The following is a 22,108-nucleotide window of genomic DNA, read 5'->3' on the forward strand; positions in this document are numbered from 1 at the left end:
ATTCTGAAGAAGGGTCTAGACCCGAAATGTCAGCTTTCCTGCTCCTCTGATGCTGCTTGGCCTGCTGTGTTCATCCAGCTCTACACCTTGTTATCTCGGCCTGCTAAGGTGTTTACTTAAGCTGTCTTCAGTCGGCAGTTCAGTACCTCTGCCTTTACAACCTCTCTTCAAAAACACCCAGGACAAAATAACCCTTTTAAAGTGACAGCATCATCACATGTTCAAGTCACAATCCGATCCACCGCGATCTTATTAAATGATGGAGCAGTCTAGAGAGGCCAAATAACCTACTCCTAATTCTTAGGTAAATTCACTTGACTCAACCAAACTTGAATAATATTCAGTTCTCTGTTCAGTAAGTATTATTCAGAAATTACAGTGAATTAAAGACAATGAAGGTAATTTCATTTTGTAAAGTATGTAATGTGTTTTTGCTAGATACTAGGTACAAGCAGGACCACAACGTATATTAAAGAACATTCTGTTGTAGATCCAGTTGAACGGACAATGGAACTTAGTTCTTCTAATGTAAGTACATGAGTTTGAAATTCTTAGCGATGTGAGTGTCTGTATAATCTGGTAATGTACATATATCAAATACATTTTCTTGCTTCTCCATACAACTTAAATGAAATAAAAATTGATGTTACTCATAATAGTTGCACAGGGACACTGTCCTCTTTGAAAAGCTTTGCATTATTGAATTTCGAGTGTCCAATGTGGCACAATTGGTAGCACTCTGATATCTCGTATCTGAGTCACATTATTCAGGGTTCAGGTTCCACACTGTGGCTTCAGTGCACTACTCAAGATTGACACCCAGAGCAGTGCAGAATTGCATTGTTGGAGATGCTAGCTTTCAGATCATATATTAAACAAAAGTGTTACTGCCTACTCAAGCAATTGTAAAAGAAATTATGGCACCAGTCCAAGGAAGGGCAGGAAAATTATCCCCAGTGTTCTGACCAATATTTATTCTTTTGTTTATTCTCACAAAAAAGAGATGATCGGGTTATCATCACGTTGCTGTATGTGGAAGCTGCTGTGTTTCCTAGATTACAATCGTGATTACCCTTCAACTTCATTGGCTGTAAAGTACTTTGAAACATTCAGGGGCATGTAAAATGCTAAGTTAGTGCAAGTCTATTTTTCTCTGTTCCATCTTCATGGATTGCTATATTTGAGATATATCTCAAGACCTTTGAAGTTGTTTTTGGCATGAAAATCCTCCTTGTACTATTGGCCAGAGATTTGCATTAGTAGTGGCAGAATAAGATAACATTTGCATTCTTATGCCAGTGAAAGCTGTTGAATGGACTGAATCAATGCAATAAGGACACAATGACGACTTGTATTTGTATAACATCCCTAAAGTAATAAGAGTCCCAAAATGCTTCACAGGAGTGTTATAACACAACATTGAAATCATCGTATTAATCATCTTATATTTGTGAAGTAAGAGTCAAACTTGACACCACTGCTGTGTGAATCAAATGGTCAAAGACTTACTGCAAATTTTGAAGACTTGACTTAAAATAAATTGGAACTCCAGCACAGTCTTATAGGAATGCTGCTCTTTCAATGATGCCATCCTTTGGATAAGATTTTAAGCCCTCTCATAGACATACAAGATCTCATATTACCTTTAGAACGTGTTCTTCTTATAACGTCCAATCCAAAATCTTTTCTTCAACCAATACATTAAAAAGATTGATGTGATGATTTTTGGGGGATCATGCTGTATTCACATTGGTTGCTATGTTTACCCAGAGTGCAGTAGAGATTATATTCAGAAATGATTAATCAGCTGTGAAACTCTTTTTCCTGTCCTGATGCCATGATACTTTTTAATGTTAAGATAAGTTAATTCTTTAAGAAACAGATTAGCAGTGAATTCTTAGCCAAGGACTTTAGTGGCTGATCAACATGTCATTAGTGTTAACCATGTCCATTAACTTCACTCAAGCTACCTCTCAGTAATTCACCTCATCTACCCGTTGTATCCTTGCTTGTAATAAGGTCTGGAACTGAAAGCTTCTGTTCGAACATTTGCAGGTCAGTAAGTAGATGTTGCATCCTTATACAGTGATGGAGAGTATCAATAGTAATAGGGATGGAATATGGTAGTGATTGCCCATGTTGTATGAGACTTAGAAAGTTAAAAAGATGAGGCAATAGTGCAGGGTAGTGGCAATCTGACAGGAAGGGACAGAGTAAACAAAAGTAAAAGTGCACCAACATAAATAGTTCAAGTAGAAAAACTTGTCTGTATTATTGGAAAGGAAGGAGAGTTGTGTGGAGAAACGTTTAGAAATCCATAGATAAAAGTTGAGGCAGTAAAAAAATAAATTGATGTGAGTAAACCAAGATCTGTGGCACAGGAAGTGGCATGCACATTAACAATAATAACACATCAGAGAGCAAGGCCTCTGCAGTACATTGTAGTGAAAAAAATTGAATTAGCTATTGGGAAGCATCGAATATCCCCAATAGATAATTAAAAGTAGTGCCACAAATTGAGATAAATGGCTTGTATCTAATAGCCATTGCCAAGAGACATCTTTACAAGGTAAGAGAGTTTGGGAGATAAATAATCCAGGATACACACATTTACAAAAGACAAGTAGAATGGAAAAGGAGGAGGGGTAGCCTTGATAATATAGAATGACATAAGGACATTAGAGATAAAGGATCTTGCTTCAGAAAATCAAGGAACATAACCAGTCTGGGTGAAAGTTAGGAATAGCAAGAGAGGAACTGCTGGTGAGCGGGGTTTATGGACCCACGAGTAGTAATTGTAATATTGGGCAAAGCATTCATTATTGGAATTTATAAGATAAAGTAATGGAAAAGATATGGACGACTTCAATCTTCACATAGAGTGGACCAATCAAAATGGCAACGATGCTCTAGAAGTTAAGTTTGAAGAATGCTTCCTCAAGTTTCCTGAATCAATACATTGTGGCACCAACTAGGGATGGGTTTCTTTAAATCCAGTATTATACAATAGCATGGAGTTATTTAGTAGTGTCATCATTGTAACAGATCCATTGAAAAACAGTTTATATTCCACACTAAGATTGAAAATGATACACTCCAATCACAAATAAGAATCCAAAACTTAAACAAAACCAATTACGTAAGTATAAGGCGAGAAATGGCTATTGGTCACAGAATCACAGCATTGTCACATCACAGAAGGAGGCAAGTCCATCCCAATTGTGACTACTGGCTCATCGCAATTCACATTGAGCCACACACCTTTCTTTTCCCAGTAGCCTGCACATTGTTACTTTTCAGAAAATTAAATTCACTGTTTCATGCTCAGTTGAACCTCTGCTTTGCATTTGTGGGACGTGGGCATTGCTTGCAGAGCCAGCATTTGTTGTGTGTCCCCACTTGCCCTTGAGATGATGGTGGTGAACTACCTTCTTTACCTGCTGCAGTCTATTCATGTACATCAACCCACAGTTCTATTAGGGAGGGAATCCACGATTTTGTCCCAGCAACAATGAAGGAACGATGATGTAACACCAAGTCAGGATGTTGTGTGGCTCGGAAGGACCTTGCAAGTGACGTTTTTCTCTTATATCTGCTGCTCTTATCTTTCTAGCTGGAAATGGTTATGGGTTTGGAAGGTGCTTTCTCAGGATATTTGGTGAATTACTGCAGTGCACCTTGTAGATAGTACACCCTAATGAATGTTGGTACTAGTAGGAGTTAATATTTGTGGATGTGGTGCCAGCCAAGTGGATTGATTTGTCCTGGTTGTTGTCAAGCTTCTTGTTTTTTGTTGGAGCTGTACCCAACCAGGCAAGTGGGGAATATTCCTTCACACTCCTAAATTGTGCCTTGTAGATGGTGGACAGACTTTAGAGAGTCAGAAGTGAGTTACTTGCTGCAGTATTCCTAGTACCTGACCTGCAGTTGTAGCCACAGTATTTATATGGCTAGTCAGTGGTAACTTCCACAATGTTGATAGTGGGGGAAAGCTGCCTCCAAGCATTCCAGATCCTAGTCGGTTGTTATGTGAAAAAAAAATTATTTCGTCTTTTCTCTTTAGCAGGGGAAATCAAAAACGAAAGAAAAACAGTTTGTCTTCTTCTACTTTTAGCTCCCTGTATGCTTCAAAGAGATTTTTCTTTAAAACAAATCAACCCTTCAGTTACTGTTTTTAGATGGCGAGAAATTGTTCGTCTAAATCTTTAAACTGTCTTAATACCAACCCAAATGGACCACAAAGTTCAATCAGCAGTCAACCAAGTCACGAATTATCAAGAGCTGGATACCCCTTTCACTTCACTTTACTGGAGCGTACATAGCTTAATCTGTACCCTCACTTTGTAATTTATTTGTGTTTGTGTGTAACTGTAATTGTTGAAGAGGTTTAATTTATCCGTGTGTGTCTTTTATATTCTGAGCACACACTTAATGAATTGGCAAACATAACCTTTTTTAAAGACAAAAGACCTAAGAAGTTTGAAAAGAGGGTTGCCATTTGAGTCCTGCTTATCCAGGCATAACACAGTATTGCATCCACTTCTGGTCACCATTGTATAAGGAAGGATGAAAGTGTCAGAAATGCAGAATATACGAACACAAACATTTAAAGGCATGAAGAACTTTATTCGCTGAGTTTAAATAATTGGGATGCATTTCTTTGGAGAAGATATGGTTAAGAAGAGCTTTGGTTAGAAGTATTCAGGACCATTGGCAATCTGGACTGAGTAGATTGGAATTTTTTTTATTAGGATTGACAAAAGAGGCAACGCTGACATAAGAAACCTCCCTGCAGCAAGTGGTTAGGTTCAGGAATGCACTGTCTGAGGTTGTGGTGGAGGTAGTTTCAATTGAGACATTCAAGTGGGAATTGCATTATTATCTGAAAAGGAAGAACGTGCAAGGCTCTGAGGAGTAAGTGTAAACTTTTAACACCTGACCACATTGAGTCATTCTGCAATAATATACTTGTTATGAGTAGCCACTGTTTTTTAAAAAAGCAGATGTTTTAATATCTTTGTCTTTAACTTTTTTTTGTTGATACATATGTCTCATGTTCTAAGCATTTAATCTTAGAAGAGCAGCTACCTGAATGATAAGATATCATTTCAGGTGAGATTGAATCCTATTCACTACTTTTGTTACAGATAACTCTCAGTAACCTTGTGTCAGTAGATGAAAGACTGATGTATCGACCTCATCCTGAGAATCCAGAAAAGTAAGTTCAATATAGTTTCTTAACATTTAGCTGGTTAAATCTTGCTTTTTGGATATTTTTATCTGTGTAATGAAACAAAGTTTAAATTATTTCTTCTTTAATGAGGTATGGCCAGCATTTGTTGTCCATCCTGAATCGCTTTTGATCTGAGTGGCTTGCTTAGCCATTTCAGAGGATGGTTTATAGTCAACATGTTGTTGTAGGTCTGGATTCACACGTAGCCCACACCAGGTAAGACAGCCAGATTTCTTTCTCTACATTGTTTTGGTAAACCAGATTTTTAAATTTAAATTACAGCTGACAGTTTCAAAGCACTATTACTGAGGCTTTCAATTTCAAACTTATTAATTTTTAAAAATCCACTAAGGTTTGAACCCATGAGCCCAGAACATTATTCAGTGCCTCTAGATTAGTAGTTCAGTGACATTACCATCAAACCACTACCTCCCCCTACATGTTGTAATCTAACTTAATTTACATTGAAGAAATTTTTATTTAAGAGGCCTGGTCAGTGATGAACAGCTGTGAGCATTTTTTGTGAATATTCACTTGCAAAACATAGGTGCTCACTTGGCCAGTATTTATTGCCCCTCCCCAGTTGCCATTGAGAAAGTGGTAATGAACCGTCTCTTGAACGACTGCAGTCCATGTGCTGTAGGTAGGCCTAAAATAGCATTACAGAGGGAATTTCATGATTTTGACTGAACAACACTGAAAGAACAGAGATATATTTCCAAGTCAGGATGTTGAATGGCTTGGAGGGGAACTTGCTGTTCGTGGTGTACCCATGTATTTGCTCCCTTATCCTTCCAGGTGGAAGCGGTCATGGGTTTGGAAGGTGCTGTTTAGGGAGCTTTAGTCCGTGTATCTTGTAGATGGTATGCACTGCTGCTACTGAGCATCAGAGGTGGAAGGAGTGATTGTTTGCAGATAGGGTGCCAATCTAATGGGCCACTTTGTTCTGGATGCTGTCAAGCTTCTTGAGTGTTGTTGGAGCTGCACTCATCCAGGCAAGTGGGGAGAATTCTATCACATTCCTGACTTGTGCCTTGTATATTGTGGACTTCCCTACTTTGGGAAGGCAGGAAGTGAGTTACCAGCTGCAGTTTTCCTAGCCTCTGACATACTGTCTTGTAGTACTGTATTTATACAGCTAGTCCAGTTGAGTTTCCGGTCAATAGTAAACCCGCACGTGCACCAACCCCCCCCAACCAACCCCCACATTGTGATAATAGGGTATTCAATGATGGTAAAGTCATTGCGTATCAAGGGGTGGTAGTTAGATTGTCTCATACTGGAAATGGTCGTTGCCTGGCACTTGTGTGTTGCAAATGTTACTTGTCAATTTACAACCCACGCCTGAATACTGCCCAGGCCTTGCTGCTTTTGGACATGGACTGCTTCGTTATCTGAGGAGTTGCAATTGTTGTTGCAATCGTTGGCGGGCATCCCCACATCTAGCCTTATGTTGGAAGGGAGGTCACTGATGAAGCAGCTGAAAATGGTTGGGCCTAGAACACTAGCCTGAGGAACTCTGTAGAAATCTCCTGGAGCCGAGATGGCTGATCAACAGCAATCACAACCAATTTCCTGTGTTTCAGATATGACTCTAACCAGTGGAGAATTTAAGACTGTAATGCAGCCAGGACCTGGGTGCCTTGGCAGAACTGAAACTTGTTGCCAGCGAGCAGGTTATTTCTGCTAGCACTGTTGATGGTACTTTCTATCCTTTTACTGATGATCGAGAATCAGCCAATGCATTAGTAATTGGCTAGATTGGATTTGTCCTGCTTTTTGTGTACATAAGCTATTTTCCACATTGTTAGGTTCTAGCTACACTGGAACAGTGTGGCCAGAGGTGTGGCAGGTTCTGGAGCACAAGTCTCCAGTACTATTGCCAGAATGTTGCCAGAGCTTATAGACTTTGCACTATCCAGTGCTTCTAACAGTTTCGTGATATCACATGGAGTGAATCAATTGGCTGAAGACTGGCATCTGTGATCCTGGGAACCACTGGAGGAAGCTGAGATGGATCACCCACTTGGCATATTTTGTAGAGCCTTCTCCTTCCATAAACTGTCTAATTGTGCACTGCCATTCATGGCTGGATGTGTCAAAACTGCAGATCTTCAATCTGATCTGTTAGTTGCGGGATCACTTAACTTTATGTATTACTTGCTTTGGCTATGCTGTTTAGCATGTAAGTCGCCCTTGTTTTCTGGCTTCACCAGATTGACACCCCAATTTTAGATACATCTGTACTTGGCATCCTCTCCTGCACTCTTCACTGAACCAGAGTTGATACCCTAGCTTGATGGTAATGGTAGAGTGGGGCATGTAACAGGCATGTGAGATTATGTTGGAATATGATTCTGCTGCTGCTGATGGCCCACAGCATCTCAGTCTTGAGCTGATAGATCTGTTTGAAGTCTGTCCCATTTAGCACAGTGATAATGCCATGATATAAAGTATTGTCAATGTGAAGGTGGGGGTTTGTCTCTCAAAGATTGTGCAGTGGTCACTTTTATCAATACTCCCATGTATACATGCATCTGAGGATGAAGACAGTATGTTTATCCCTATTTTTGATTCCCTCACCACCTACTACCACCTGCTACAGTCTAGCAGCTGTGTCCTTTAGGATTGACCAGTTTGATAAGTAGTGCTGCTACCGAGCCACCCCGGGTGACGTATTTTGAAATCCCCCATCCAGAGTACATTTTTGCCACCCTCCGTGCTTCCTTCAAGTGTTGTTCAATATGGTGGAGTACTGATTCATCAGTTAACGGGAGGATGGTACATGGTAATTAGCAAGAGGTTTCCTTGCCCATGTTTGACTTGATGCCCTGAAGCATCACAGTGCCTGGTGTCGATGTTGAGGACTCTCAGGATAACTCCCTCATGACTGTTACTGGGCCCGCCCAGCTCGTGGGATGGGCGTATCCTAATTTCTCCAACTATCCATCATATAGTGATGCTGGTGTCTGGGTCATTGTTTGTAAGGTGTGATTTAGTGAGTATAACTAGAGAAGCTGAATAGATTGGAACGATTTTCCATGGTGCGTCAGAGGCTGACGGGTGACCTTTTAGAGGTTTATAAAATCATGAGGGGCATGGATAGGGTGAATAGACAAGGACATGTCCCTGGGGTGGGGAAGTCCAAAACTAGCGGGCATAGGTTTAAGATGAGAGGGGAAAGATTTAAAAGGGATCTAAGGGTCAACTTCTTCACGCGGAGGGTGGTGCATATATGGAATGAGCTGCTAGAGGAAGTGGTGTAGGCTGGTATAATTAGAACATTTCAGAGGCATCTGGATGGGTACATGATTAAGAATGGTTTAGAGGGATATGGGACAAATGCTGGCAAATGGGGCTAGATTTATTTAGGTTGGCATGGACGAGTTGGACTGAAGGGTCTGTTTCTGAGCTGTATTTCTCTATGACTGTATGTCAAGCTGTTTCTTGACTAGTCTGTAAGATAACTTTTCCAATTTTGGCACTAGCCCTCAGAGAACATTGCAGTGTCAACAAGGATGTTTTGTTTTGCTGTGTTGTTTTGGTGCCTAGGTTGATGCCAGGTGGTCCCAACTGGTTTCCTTTTTGAGTCTCAGTAGTGATTGTTACAGCTTGTTAGGCCATTTCAGAGGGCAGTTTGGAGTCAACCACACTGTTTCTGGATTCACATACAGACTGGACCAGATGAGAATAACTGATTTCCTTCCTGAAATGACATCAGTCAATCAGATGGGCCTTCTGGCAATCAACAGTGTTCAAGGGCATGGTCATCATTCCAGACGTTTAATTCCAGAATTTGCTTTTTGTTGAATTCACATTCCATGATCTGCGATAGTGGGATTTGAACCCATGTCTCCAGAACATTTCCTGGTTTTCTGGATTAATAGTCTAGCGATAATAACACTAAGCTATCACATCGCCCAAATGGCCAGCCTGTGCTGCCCATACCCCATGAAAGAATTTTAAAGCAATCTAGCTTTAGATGATTCAAATTGGAAATGGTACTAAATTTGCAAATTGTGACTTCAGAGAGAGATTAAGACTAAAATGAAGTAATATTACGTGCCATATACCAACATTTTGGACTACCAGGACACACTATAACTAAATACAAAACCATTTTGGATATAATGTGAAGATATTTTAATATGTAAATGATTTTATATATTTTTTTTACATAATCTTAACATTGACTTTGACTTTTAGAACCATTTTGACCCAGGAGGCAATAATCACAGTGAAAGGAGTTATCTTAAGTAGCTATTTGGAAGGATTAATGGCCAACACAATTTCTGCCAATGCAGGAAAGGTATGTGCACAGTTTTATTTTAAGTAGATGTGTCTTTTGAGTGTACAAAGTGCTATAGCCATTCCATATGGAAATTGAGTCTTTCGCAGTCCAACTGCTTCTAATCTTTAGGTTCCAGAATAAATGAGAAATCACCGCTGTCAATAATTAAAACAAGTCTTTTGGGTGACTTCGTCTCAATGTGGCAATTTTCAGCTACTTGTAAGGAAAATTAATGAAAAATCTATGTTCATTCATTCCTACTCTCACCCCTTTGCTTCCTCCTTCTGTCTGAAAAATGTTGTTGGACACTTCCTAGTTCTTTGTTCAATAGTAAGGCGCTACATGTTTGATCTTTGTCAGTTGAGTTCCTGACCTCATCCAAATTGGAAATGAGAAATCTGTGAAACAATTGTATTTGGACAACTTGTAACAATTGTTGCCAGGCCCCTTTTACCATGACCTCTTAGCTGCAGAAATGAACATGCAGTGAAATCAGTGAGTGATTGTGAAATGAGTGGCAAGTAAGTCTTAAAAGACTTTTGCTGGTTTGTGATGTAGATGTTAGCTACTATGTCATAGTTTTACATCATTGTGAAGTCTTTGCATTTTGTTAAATGTGTTATGTACTGATGCATACAGGCAAAAGTTGATCATGTTAATTACCACAGGAACAGGTGGAGACTCAAAAGTAATTTTACAACAGCTGTAAATGTTGGTACCTAACTTGCATTTACCATCAACTAACTAGAACTGGACTGAGCTAATGGCTAGGGGTTTGAGTCCATTGAGCATTTAATATTTGAGATTAAGAGCTGTTGTTGCCATTTAGGCTTGGGAGGAAATACTGTGCTCGGATGATATTCTCTGCTGTTTGAATAGTTATTACCTTGGTGGTGACAATGATTAGTTAGTCTTCCAATATCAAACCAAATATGATTCAATTTCCATTCGCCATTACTGATCCACAGTTATACACTCTCCTTAGGAGAGGTGACGAAGAGGAAAAATATCTGAGCAATTCCACCTTGACTCTTCTAGGTCAATCAAGAAAGTTCCAGAAGATTACTGCAACAGATGGTACTAATCACAAGTAGCCACATCTATCTGCTGTAACAGCATACCTTCCATTAGCACAGTTTTCAGCTCCGATTGGCAATTCTGCAGTGAATCCACAACCATGACACATACTTGCAATCTAATTACTTACTAACTCTGTTCCTTCATTTTGTTGGTACCTCTGGTTCTCATCTGCCTGTTTAGTACTAATAACTTGTCCACCAAACAAGAGGCTATTTCTTTACCATTTCCAGGATCTCAATCATATACCTTTTTGAAGGCTATATTTTTGCCGCTTAAAAATGTAAATGAGGTAGGTTTCTTTGTCTATCCAGATATGCAAGTTCTAAGATTATGCATCATCCTTTTGGTGGTCTTTGGTTGAGTGCAACCTAGATGTCAAAGGCAGTCACTCTCGTCTTGCCTCTGCAGTTCAGGTCTTTTGCCTATGTTTGAACCAAATATGTAATGAGGCCAGGAACTGTGTAATACTAGCAGAAAACTGAAATTGGGCATCAGTGAGCAAGTTATCGTTAAAGAATTGTTGCTTCATGGCATTGTTGATGACACTTTTCCATTAGTTTACTGATGGCTACGAGTAGACTGGGGCAGTAACTGATCAGTTTGGATTTGTCCTGCTTTTCTGTATACAGGACATACCTGGGCAATTTTCCACATTGTCAGGTAGATCCCAGTGCTATACTTGTGCCACTGGATGTGATCTGTTTGGATTTCCAGATGGCCTTTGACAAGGTGTCATACAGGAAGCTGCTAAATTAGATAAGAGCCCATGGTGTTAGGCGCAAGGTACTAGCATGGCTAGAGGAACAGCTGACTGGCAGAAGGCAGACAGTGGAAATAAAGGGATCTTTTTCAGGATGGCAGCCAGTGACTAGTGGAGTTCCACAGGAGTCACTATAACTGGGACCATAACTATTCATGTTATACATTAATGATCTGGATGAAGGAACTGAGGGCATTGTTGCTAAGTTTGCAGATGATACAAAGGTAAGTGGAGAGACTGGTAGTGTTGAGGAAGTGAGGTTGAATAGGTTGGGTTTGTACTTGGAGTTTAGAAAGACAAGAGATGACCTTATTGAAAAGTATAACGTTATTAGGAGTAAATGTGGCAAAATTAGTTCCCATTGTGGGAGAGTCTTGGACCAGATGGCATAATCTCAGAGAGTAAGGAGATGAGGAGGCACTTCGTTTTTCAGAGGATAGTGAATCTGTGGAATTGTGTACTGCACAATGTCAACATTGTGTCCTTAAGTATGTTCAAAGCATGAGAAAGATATTTAATCAGTAAGGCAATCCAGGTTTATGGGGAAAGACAGTTGAAAATGATCAGAACAGTTATAATCTCATTGAAAGATGGAGCACACTCAATTGGCTGAATGGATTACCTCTGCTCCTATGTCTTATGACTAGTCAGGACATTGGAAGAATTACCTATCTGTTCATAGTGCTGTGGAATTATTTGCATCCACCTCAGAGCAAGATTTGATTGAATGTCTCAGCAAAAGGCTGGCACCTCCAACAACGTGGCTCTCCCTCAGTACTGTGCTGGAGTGTTCACCTAAATCTTATAACCATTCAGCATGTTCACCATCTCTTGAAACTGTACCCTAACAGAAACCAAAAGAACTACGGATGCTGTGAATCAGAAGCAAAAACAGAAATTGCTGGAAAAACTGAGCAGCTTTGGCAACATCGGTAGAGAGAAGTGGAGTTCATGTTTTGAGTCGAGTGAACCTTCCTCAGAACACCCTCAACTTTTCCAGCAATTTCTGTTTTTGTACCCTTATAGACTTAACTCTTTGCTTTGGAATGTACTGAGTGAGGTACTCTATAAGTGCAGGTCATTTTTAAAATTTTTGAATATTATTATAAATCCATTTTGTTTTCATTTTAATAGGCAACTTTTTATCTGAGGTCTTGCATTAATTTCTTGTCGATTTGTGTGACTCCCATTTGCCATTACCTCTGCAGCTTTCCCTGTCTATTAGCATCATATAATAAACATTACCTGGAAACCTCCATGTCCTTTAAAAAATTTACCTTTCCTAAAATATGGTCTCAATATTAAACTGCCTAATAAATGTAATTGTAAAGATTACTTGCATATAATCTAATACTATTTCAGAATTATTGCCAGAGTTTGGTAAAGAATGGCATATAAACCAACTTGCTTATTCAGATAAAGTGCATTGTCTCCTATTTTAAGAAAAAGCAGAAAAACAACACCTGAATGTTTAAAGCTTCAGACTCTTAGAATTGCCATTAACTGATTAAATGTATTTTACAGTGAAATAAAACAAATGAACTGCAGATGCTGGAAAGCTGAAGTGAAAACAGAGTGCTGGAGAAACTTAGCCGCTCTGCCAGCATCTGTAAACAGAGAAGCAGTTAATGTTTCGAGTCTGATGACCCTTTGTCAGAATAGTTAATTAGGTCTGTCAAAAGTATATCAAATGACTCAATCTGTTTTTAAAAAAAAGTCTTGCATTCAATGGTACTGTCCCTACCGCTGGGCCAGAAGGCCCACCTGTCCTGAATGTGTGACATGTTCAAACAGGTTGATGAAATTAACAGTTCTGAAGAAATGACGCTGGACCGGAAACGTTAACTCTGTTTCCCCTCCACAGATCCTGCCTGACCTGATGAGTTTTTCCAGCAATTTCTGATTTTGTCTCAAAACAATAACTCAGTTTCTCTCTCTACAGAAACTGCCAGACCTGCTGAGTTTTTCCGGCACTTTCTATTTGTGTTTCATACTTTACAGTATGATATCATTGTCTATCAGTGTGCAAATTTAGTTAATTACAATTGGAAGGGTTATTTGGTTATCATCATCCCATTCTATAGAACCTATACCTGAAACAGATGGAGCTATTCTTTTTTTTTAATCAACTTGTTTGGACATGTTAGACCTCTACAAATGGTGGGACTTTAATATGGATCTGTAGGTGGGGACAGTGCCACTGAGTTACAAAGACCTTTTTTCTTTTGCAGGTAGTTACTTGGTAATATTTTTGACAGATCTAATTAACATTGCTATGATTCAACATGAATGTTAAATGCACATAAAATACCAAGATACAGCATTTAAAGGACTAGCAAAGAATTTATTTGAATTACTTTTATCTTTTGAGTATTTTTCTGAGTGATCCTAAACAGACTTGTTTTACCATATGGTGAAAATATTTTAAACTATCTGTTCTACTCTGTGTGATATGACTCTTCTGTGTTGCTCTAGGGGTGGGATGCTATTGAATGGATAATTCAAAACTCTGCTGTTAGCTAACAGCTCTCACTTCTGCATATTGCACTTCCCCCCAGTGGTAACTATTTATTTATTTATTAAGATACCTAACAAACTAATAGTATTTTGTTACGTGGAACTTTTGTGTAGCTTGACTTGCTTAGTCTTCTATGTTTTTCAACCTGCTGTGTTATTTTGTGTTGGAAATACTGATTGCTTTGATTTTTATTAGCTACATTTTTTTCCTCTAAGTGTTGCATGTTTGGTGAAACTCTTTGATTATAAGGTAACATATTGTCTCCTTTATTAAAAAGCCTGGGACAGGGCATCTTGGAGCAACGTTCATAGAAACGAGGCAGCAAGTGAGAGTCCTGAGCTGTCCTGCACTGCAGTTTATAAGCCTCATTAGTAATTTCACATCCACATGGGTCAATTTCTTGGTAATTCAGTAGCCATGAATAAAGCATTTGGCAATTAATTAACTGTATGCAACTGATGCATACGTTAAATTCAAGTAGTAACAGCTTTCATCTCGGGAAGAACCCTGACAGTTACAATTTCTGTCACCGGAAGAGGGTACATTGGATCCTTTTGGATAAAGAAATTTTATAAGTATCTTGGGAGCTAACTCTGCTCTGCTCAGTGTGACCCTTAAAACTATTGCAATATGTGCCAGAAGTATCTACCTTTGGTTGACAGTTGAACCAGGTTTTAGTTCGAACACAAAATAGTAAATAATATGAATTTCATCCCCAAATCCTTTTAGCAGCTTGTGGTTTGATCTCATATGATTATGTAAGAACATTAGAAGCATACTTGCTGTTGTACTGTTATTAAATCTGACCAGTGGCTGTTTTATAATTGCAGCCTGTTTCCCTGGTGATGCTTTTTTCTCATTCATAGGATGTGGGTGTCACTAGCTAGACCAGCAATTTTGCCCGTTTCTAATTTCTCCCATGAATGTTGTATGATCTGCTTATAAAAACCATTGCAGTCCAAGTAGTGTAGGTATTCCAGACTGCTTTTAGGGGAGGAGTTCCAGGATTTTGGCTCAGCAGCAGTGAAGGAAAAGCGATACATTTCTAAGTCAGGGTGGTTTCTGTCCTGGAGGGGAAACTTTAACATTTAAGTTACTGGATGGGGTGCCAATCAAGTGGGCTGCTTTATCCTCGATGGTGTCAGGAAGTGAGTCTGATTGCCTCAAGACCAGCATCTGTGATGTTGGAAACTAATTAAAGGGGGAGAGGATTTTGGAAGGGGACATATAGGCTTACAAAAAAAACAAAAAGGCATTGTAGGGGGCAACAATTCATATGATAATACCCAGAATGAGACTGTAAGGGACAGAATGCATAAGCATATAAAAACAGCAGTAAATAGGGTGAAAAGGCAACAATATTGTTAAAGGCAAAACTACTGGCTCTTTCATACGTATAGCATTCAGAACAAAAAATATGAATTAGAAATACAGCTTTATGGGTATGACCTTATAGCCATTGCAAAGACAGTAACCACAAGAAGATCAAAGTTGGGAATGGGTATATGACTTCTTGAGAGTTAAGGCAGGAAGGAAGAGTGGTAGGATAAATTTATTATTACAAGATGGAAAAAGTACAGGAGCAAGACAGGATTTTGGATTGGATGATCTAGAATCCATACGCATGGAGGTTAAGAAGTAGCAAGTGGAAGAAGATACTGAAGGAAGTAATCTATAAGCCTCTTAACAGTAGCTAGTTCTGTAGGATAGAGATTAAATACATAGGTAATGGGGACATGTAAAAATGACAGTACACTAGTAATGGGTGACTTAAATTTCATGTAGATTGGGGAAAAATGAATTGGCGGAAGTAGCTACAAGAAATAATTCAGAGTGTATGTTCAGAACAGTTTCATAAAACAATATTTTGTGATACAACCAGGGATTGGGCTATTTTTGATCTGGTCATATATAATGAGACAGGTTTACTAAATTAGCTCAAAAGTAAAAGATCCAGTATGGAGCAGTGACTGTAACCAGGTAGAATTTAGCATTCAGTTTTAGTGTGAGAATTGTTGGTCAGAAGTGATGGTGCTAAACTTGCATAAGGTTAATAACACAGGATCAAGGTACAGTTGGCTGGAGTGGACTGGGAAGGGAATTTAGTGGAAGAGATGTTTTAGGAATTATGGCAGTCCTTTAAGAAAATAGTTTACTAATCGCAGCAAAGATGTATCCCTGTAAGGAGAAAAGATTCTAAGAAGGGAATAAGCTGACAATTAACCAGAGGTTAACAATGGAATCAAATTGAAAGAGAAAAAAATGCAATGTGGCAAAGATTGGTGGTGTTGGGAGAATTGGGAAAGTGTAAAAGCCACCAAAAGATAACCAACAAATAATAGCAAGTCATGTAAAAGTGGACAGTAAGAGCTTATTTATATATATAAAAAGGAACAGAGAGGCCAAAGTGAATGTAGGCCCTTAGGAGAATGAAGCTGGAGAAACAGGCACTGGCAGAGGAGTTGACTAAATGCTTTGCATTAGTCCTCATGGTAGAGGATACTAAGAACATTCTGAAAGTACTAATAATGAAGGGACGAAAGGGAAGTTGTCTAATAAATACAATAACTATCACATGAGAAATATTTATTTTAGACAGAAAGAGGCCATTCAGCCCATCAAGTCTGCACTGACCTTTCGAAGAGCAGCCCACCTAGACCCATTCCCCACCCCCTCCTTGTAACCATGCATAGAGTTTTTACAATGGCTAATCCACCTAACCTGGATGCTATGCGCAATTTTTAGCACGGCCAATCCAACTAACCTGCACATCTTTGGACTTTGGGAGGAGACTGGTGCACCCAGAGGAAACGCACACAGACACAAGGAGAATGCTCAAACTCCATACCTACAGCCACCTAAGGCTGGAATGGAACACAGGCCCTTGACACTAACTGACTCCTTCATTAATGCAACCCTACCTCCTCTTTTACAAACCCAGTGTTTCCGCTACCCCCTGAGGCAGAGAGCTCCAAAGTCACGCAACCCTCTGAAAGAAACAAAAATCTTTCCCCTCCTTTCTGTCCTAAACCTGCAACCCCTAATTTTGAAATGGTGCCTCCTAGTTCTGGAGTCATCCGCAAGATGATTCATCCTTTCCATGTCCAAATTAGCAAGGCTACTCAGAATCTTATTCACTACAATCAGCCATCTGTCAAACTTCTAAACTCCAGTTGTTACAAACTCAGTCTGTCAGACCTATCCTCATTAGCACAATCCATACATTCCAGGTATCAATCTTGTAAACCTCCTTTGAACTGTTGATTTGCTCTGTTGGGCACGGGATTGATTGTATTACATATTGGTTCTGATGTTTGGCATGCAAATTTCCTGTGTCATAACTTCACAAGGTTGGCACCTCATATTTGGGTATTACTGGTGCTCCTGTTGGCATGTCCCCTGCACTGTTCATTGAATCAGAGTTGATCTTCCAGTTTGATGTTAATGGTAGTTGGGGCCATGGGGCCAGGCTGTGGTAGTTGCAATTCTGCTTATGGATTCCCAGTTTAGAGTTACTAGACATGTTCAAAGTCTGTGCCATGCAGTAGGATGGTATCCTCACATTTTAAAATTTTTGAATGAAAGTTTATCAAATCAGGACCTAGCATTCTAAAGAATACTTTCAATGCACCTGCTTTTTTCCTGGATTTCAGCTTTAACTCATTAGCTGCATATTGCTTAAATATTTGCCCGGATATATTGTATTTTAACTGCTTGTGTACTGGATTTCCGTTGCAGCTTCCTTGTAGTCTCTGTCTTGGATATATGTACTGCAAAGCTGATACCTGGGCCTTTCCATCATGTGGAATATAGATATGCCTGCGTTTGGCCCATATACCTCCAAACCTTTCCTATTCATGTATGTATCCAAATGTCTTTTAAACATTGTAACTGAACCTGCAGCTACCACTTCTGACAGCTCATTCCACACTAACAATTCTCTTAGGGAAAAAGACTTTGGCTATTCACCTTATCTTTGCTCCCCATGATTTTATAAACCTCTATAAGGTCACCCCTCAACCTCCTACACTCCAGTGAAAAAAGTTCCAGCCCATCCAGCCTACTTTCATAACTTAAACCCTCCACTCCTGGCAAAATCCTGGTAAATCTTTTCTGAACCCTGTACTGTTAAATAATATCCTTCCTGTAACAGGGTTGGTGCTCAGTATTTAGATATAATGCTGAATATATTCTATATGCCATTTAAACAAAAATTGATAAACCTTTACTTGCAAGTTGTTTTCGATATTTTGTTTTCTGCTTAATCCTTTTTTTATGTTTGCTTTCAGGGCTGCAAAGGAGTGGAGTGTGTTCTAGGCAAGATAAAGGTGGAAAATGAAATGTCTGTCCAAGGAAATATTAAGTCTCCAATGGCCTCAGCAGCTGCCAAAGATTTATGGGTAGCTTATTGCTGTGTCACCCTTTGACCTCTGTTTGGGGGATTCACTCAGTCACTGACATCCTGTCTTTTTTTAAGGTGCAACTCATGTCTTTTTCCAGAGCGAAGATTATAAACTACAAAGTTGACTCTGAATATATCAATCAGCATTCAAACCATTTCAGTTTCTGAAATTAAAAAAAAAACCAGCAGGCAAGCCTGCGAATGTGGGACGCCACATTTTGCATTTTTTTTTATAAAAAGTTGCTTTTTGTAAAATCCTTCACTCATGAAACCTCCAGATCAATATAGATATATCACTTTGATATTTGTTTTTTAAAAAAATTACCAAAGTGGAGATGGAGACACTGGACAAAAATATACCCTTGAATTATGCGCACTGTCTTGCACTTGATACAATACATTGGACTAATACTTGAATGTGGAGTTGTTAGTTTGCCTTTTGTCTTAGACTTTGAACAAAATTAAGTGTATGTATTTCAGAATTATGTTTACATTGTCTTGCAACTGTAGATCAGTAAGTTTTATGAATTAAGTTTTTATATCAGTGTGTTTAAGTTGGAATTTATGTTTGTATCTTTTTGTGGAAATCCCATCCAGATAGGATGCAGGTGGCGTGGGGTTTGGCATGAGATCCTGAAGCATGCAATTAACACCTAATCCCAAACCCAGTTTAAAATTAATTTTTGCACTTAATGTGAACTTTAATAATTGTCACTGTGACCGATAATTCACAAATGGCCGGTTTTAAATGGTTGTGAAAGTATAAAGCTACAGTCATATCTGGATCATTTCCTTCCTGTCAAGACAGGTCTCTTGCAGTGCTCCCACTGTAATGGGATGGAAGGATTATTGTGCAAATCTGCTTTTGTAAACTTCTGTACCACTCAGTGCTTAACGTTTGAGTGACTTTTTCATGTTTACAAAAAGAGAGATACATTGCCAAAGCTTTTTGTCTTGCACTAATGTGACCTAAGGTGCAACGTTTTCATGCAGAGGATGGTCCATGTATGGAGTAAATGCCAGAGGAAGTGGTGGAGGCTGTTACAATTACAACATTTAAAAGGCATCTCAATGGGTATACAAATAGGATGGGTTTAGAGAGATATAAGATAAATGCTGGCAAATGCGACTAGAGTTGGACCAAAGAGTCATTTTCCATGCTATACATCTCTATGACTCTATAACTGAGACAAACGCAGGAGTACTGAATTTCAAACAATCACCTTGAACTGCTGTAGTTCATGTGGTGTAGTACACCCTCAACGCTGTTAGAATGTTCCAGGATTTTGATTCAGTGACAGTGAATGAGCAGCTATATGGTTCCAAGTCAGATGATATGTGACTTGAAAAGGAACTTGTAAGTGGTAGTGTTCTTATGTAGCTGCTGACCTTGTCCTTCCGGGTGGTAGAAATTGGAGGTTTAAAAGGTGCTCTTGAGGGAACCTTGGTGAGTTGCGACAGTGCATCCTGTAGATTGTGGATGCTGCTGCCATTTTGTTAGTGGTGGAGAGAATGAATGTTGAAGGTATTATAAAGGGTGTCAATCAAGTGAACTGCCTTGACTTGGATTATGTCAAGTTACTTAGAGCAGGATTCCCATCCTCTGAGCTTGTTCTTAAAGCCAGGCATTTATATGTTAGTCTCGTTTGGTTTGGGTCAGTGGTAAGTTGTGGGATATTGATAGTGGGGATTCAGTGATGGTAATGCCAATGAATTTCAAGTTGAGATGGTCAATGCCAGGCATTTGTGTGGTGTGGATGTTACTTGTTACTTGTCACTTATCAACTGAAGCCTGAATGTTGTCCCATTCTTCCTGCATATGGGCATGGATAGCTTTAGTATTTGACAAGTCATGAATGCTGCTAAACATTGTGCAATCATCAGTGAACATGTCCGTTTCTGACTTTTCAGTGGAGGGAAGGTCATTGATAAAGTAGCTGAAGGTGGTTGGACTTGGGACATCACCCGAAGGAATACCAGCAGCAATATCCTCAGTCTCAGATAATTAACCTCCAACAGCCATAACCCTTGTCCTGTGTATTAGGTGTGACTCTGGCCAGTGGATAATTCAGCACTTTTGTCCATAATTGGACCGAGGCTATAATGAGGTCAGAATTGGATTTCCCTGGTGCAATCAAAACTGAGTGCCAGTACATTGCTGAGTGAGTCCAATTGATAGCACTGTTGATGATACCGTCATTTTACTGATGATTTACTGAGTAGACTGATGGAACAGTAACTTGCCACATTAGAATTTTTGTTTTGTGGGCAAAATATCACAAGGACTGACCATAAACTTTGTTTGCAGACCTAAAATGACTGCAGGCTCAATTCATTTATCTTGTTCACTGTAACACCCAAAAGGTGCAAAGGTGTCCACTTTTGGAGCTGAAAAGTGCCCTCTCTTCACTTCAAATTACCTTGGAAAGCCAAAGGATCTCAAAAGTATGAACGACAAGTTACACAAACCATTTCACACTGCTGCAATTCACGGCTATGCGATTGATATTTTCCCCAGCTGTCAGTTCAAAAAGTCATTCAGCCTACCATTCAATTGAAAAGCATTGTATGAATTTCAGTGCCCATGCATTACCAAATATGTAGGCTGTCCATCCCAACAATTAGCTGATGAAATTAATCAGCATGTACCGTTCTTGTTCATTATACTAGCTCAACGTACTGTGTTTGCAAAGCTCTGAACAGATTTTCTACTATTGGATGTGATTCTGCAATAATGCAACAATTGCCAAGCAATTATGAGTGTGATAATTGCTACACAAACAACTAATTTAAAATAATCCATTGCACTTGTAATGTGGTAGAAGTGATATACGTTCAAGCACTGGGACTTCTGCAAACAAAAGGAATATGTCAAATACTTGTGCTTTTTTAAATACCTGGAGGCTTGAGAAGCCTATAGTGCCCTGTTGTTTTCTTTGTGGCTATCAATCAGAATTAACTTTCCAACCAATCAGCACTCTCTTCCCAGTTTCAATTGTGATTGCTTAAAATCTGGCATTCTTAATTTGTCGTGATGATGTAAAGTAAAAAGCTTTGGTAACGTTGTTTTAAGCATTATTCCACTTCAGTCCTAAGTGACACATTTTACATGATTTTCTCATAATTTATTTTGATTCTAATTTAAATGTTTAAAATATTTAGTAGAATTTAGATAGCCTGTTGATATTGCTACATGTTAGCACTAACAAATGAGCTGAAAAATAAAGAATATTTTCTCTGAAATAGTCCTATTATTGCCATCATCTAATGTTGGTAACTGTACTGAATCAAACAGCATTCTTGGCCATTCTTTACATAAAATTGACAAAAAAGTAGGCAGGAAAGCAAGTGGTGAGAATGACGCACAAAATGTGCAGAGTGAAATGGGCATGTTAAGTAAGCAGGAAAAAAATTGGAATGGCAAATTGGAATTTAATGTGGGTTTATGTAGTTGGCAGAAAAAAATGGGAAATGTTAATATTGTTTAAATGGAGAAAGACTCCAGAAAACTCAGAACAGAGGGATCTGAGAGTCTTGCCCATGAATTGTAAAAAGCTAGCGTCCAAGTTCAGAGGCTAATAGGTAAGGCAAATGGAATATTGGCCTTTATTCAAAAGGAATAGAATATGAAAGTAGGGAGGTTTTACTCAGTCCCATGTATGATCTGCAGTATCTACCACATGCAGAGCAGGTGATGGTTGAAGGCTCAGGTACGTTAGTTTTTGGGAGGTTTGTGGCTCCCTCCTTTGCCTGTATATGTACCCAATAAAATCTTAATGTTGGCACCTTCTATGTACGAGGCTTCATTATTTAGGGTTTGGTAA

General features: G+C 39.1%; 2 protein-coding genes across 4 annotated transcripts in view; one reads left to right on the forward strand and one right to left on the reverse strand.

The window, feature by feature from the left end:
* Window positions 1–22,108, reverse strand: part of LOC109936126 (AFG3-like protein 2) — a 165,232-nt gene that overhangs the window by 60,855 nt on the left and 82,269 nt on the right. The gene's annotated exons all lie outside the window — the stretch shown is intronic.
* On the forward strand, window positions 428–22,074 carry LOC109916479 (PRELI domain containing protein 3A-like). Of its 3 annotated transcripts, none has more exons than XM_048595486.1 (5): window positions 428–528; window positions 5,148–5,218; window positions 9,440–9,542; window positions 17,621–17,741; window positions 18,172–18,270. In XM_048595486.1, the coding sequence occupies exons 1-4, from the start codon at window positions 508–510 to the stop codon at window positions 17,693–17,695; spliced, it is 270 nt and encodes an 89-aa protein (XP_048451443.1). In that variant the 5' UTR covers window positions 428–507; the 3' UTR covers window positions 17,696–17,741; window positions 18,172–18,270. The 3 variants fall into 3 exon arrangements, with proteins under 3 accessions (XP_048451443.1, XP_020371786.2, XP_020371783.2); XM_020516197.2 differs by lacking the exon at window positions 17,621–17,741 and adding an exon at window positions 13,840–13,924 and having other exon boundaries at window positions 18,172–18,265; XM_020516194.2 differs by lacking the exon at window positions 17,621–17,741 and having other exon boundaries at window positions 18,172–22,074.

Source organism: Rhincodon typus, chromosome 4 (assembly GCF_021869965.1).
Source record: "Rhincodon typus isolate 14 chromosome 4, sRhiTyp1.1, whole genome shotgun sequence".
In the NCBI taxonomy this organism is placed as follows: domain Eukaryota; kingdom Metazoa; phylum Chordata; class Chondrichthyes; order Orectolobiformes; family Rhincodontidae; genus Rhincodon; species Rhincodon typus.

What these genes read in the sequence shown, in the direction of transcription:
- LOC109916479 (XM_020516194.2), top strand. Translation starts at nt 508, where the DNA reads ATGGAACTTAGTTCTTCTAAT. An exon ending in TGGAACTTAGTTCTTCTAAT is followed by an intron (nt 529 to 5,147) that starts GTAAGTACATGA and finishes CTTTTGTTACAG; the next exon opens with ATAACTCTCAGTAACCTTGT. An exon ending in CATCCTGAGAATCCAGAAAA is followed by an intron (nt 5,219 to 9,439) that starts GTAAGTTCAATA and finishes TTTGACTTTTAG; the next exon opens with AACCATTTTGACCCAGGAGG.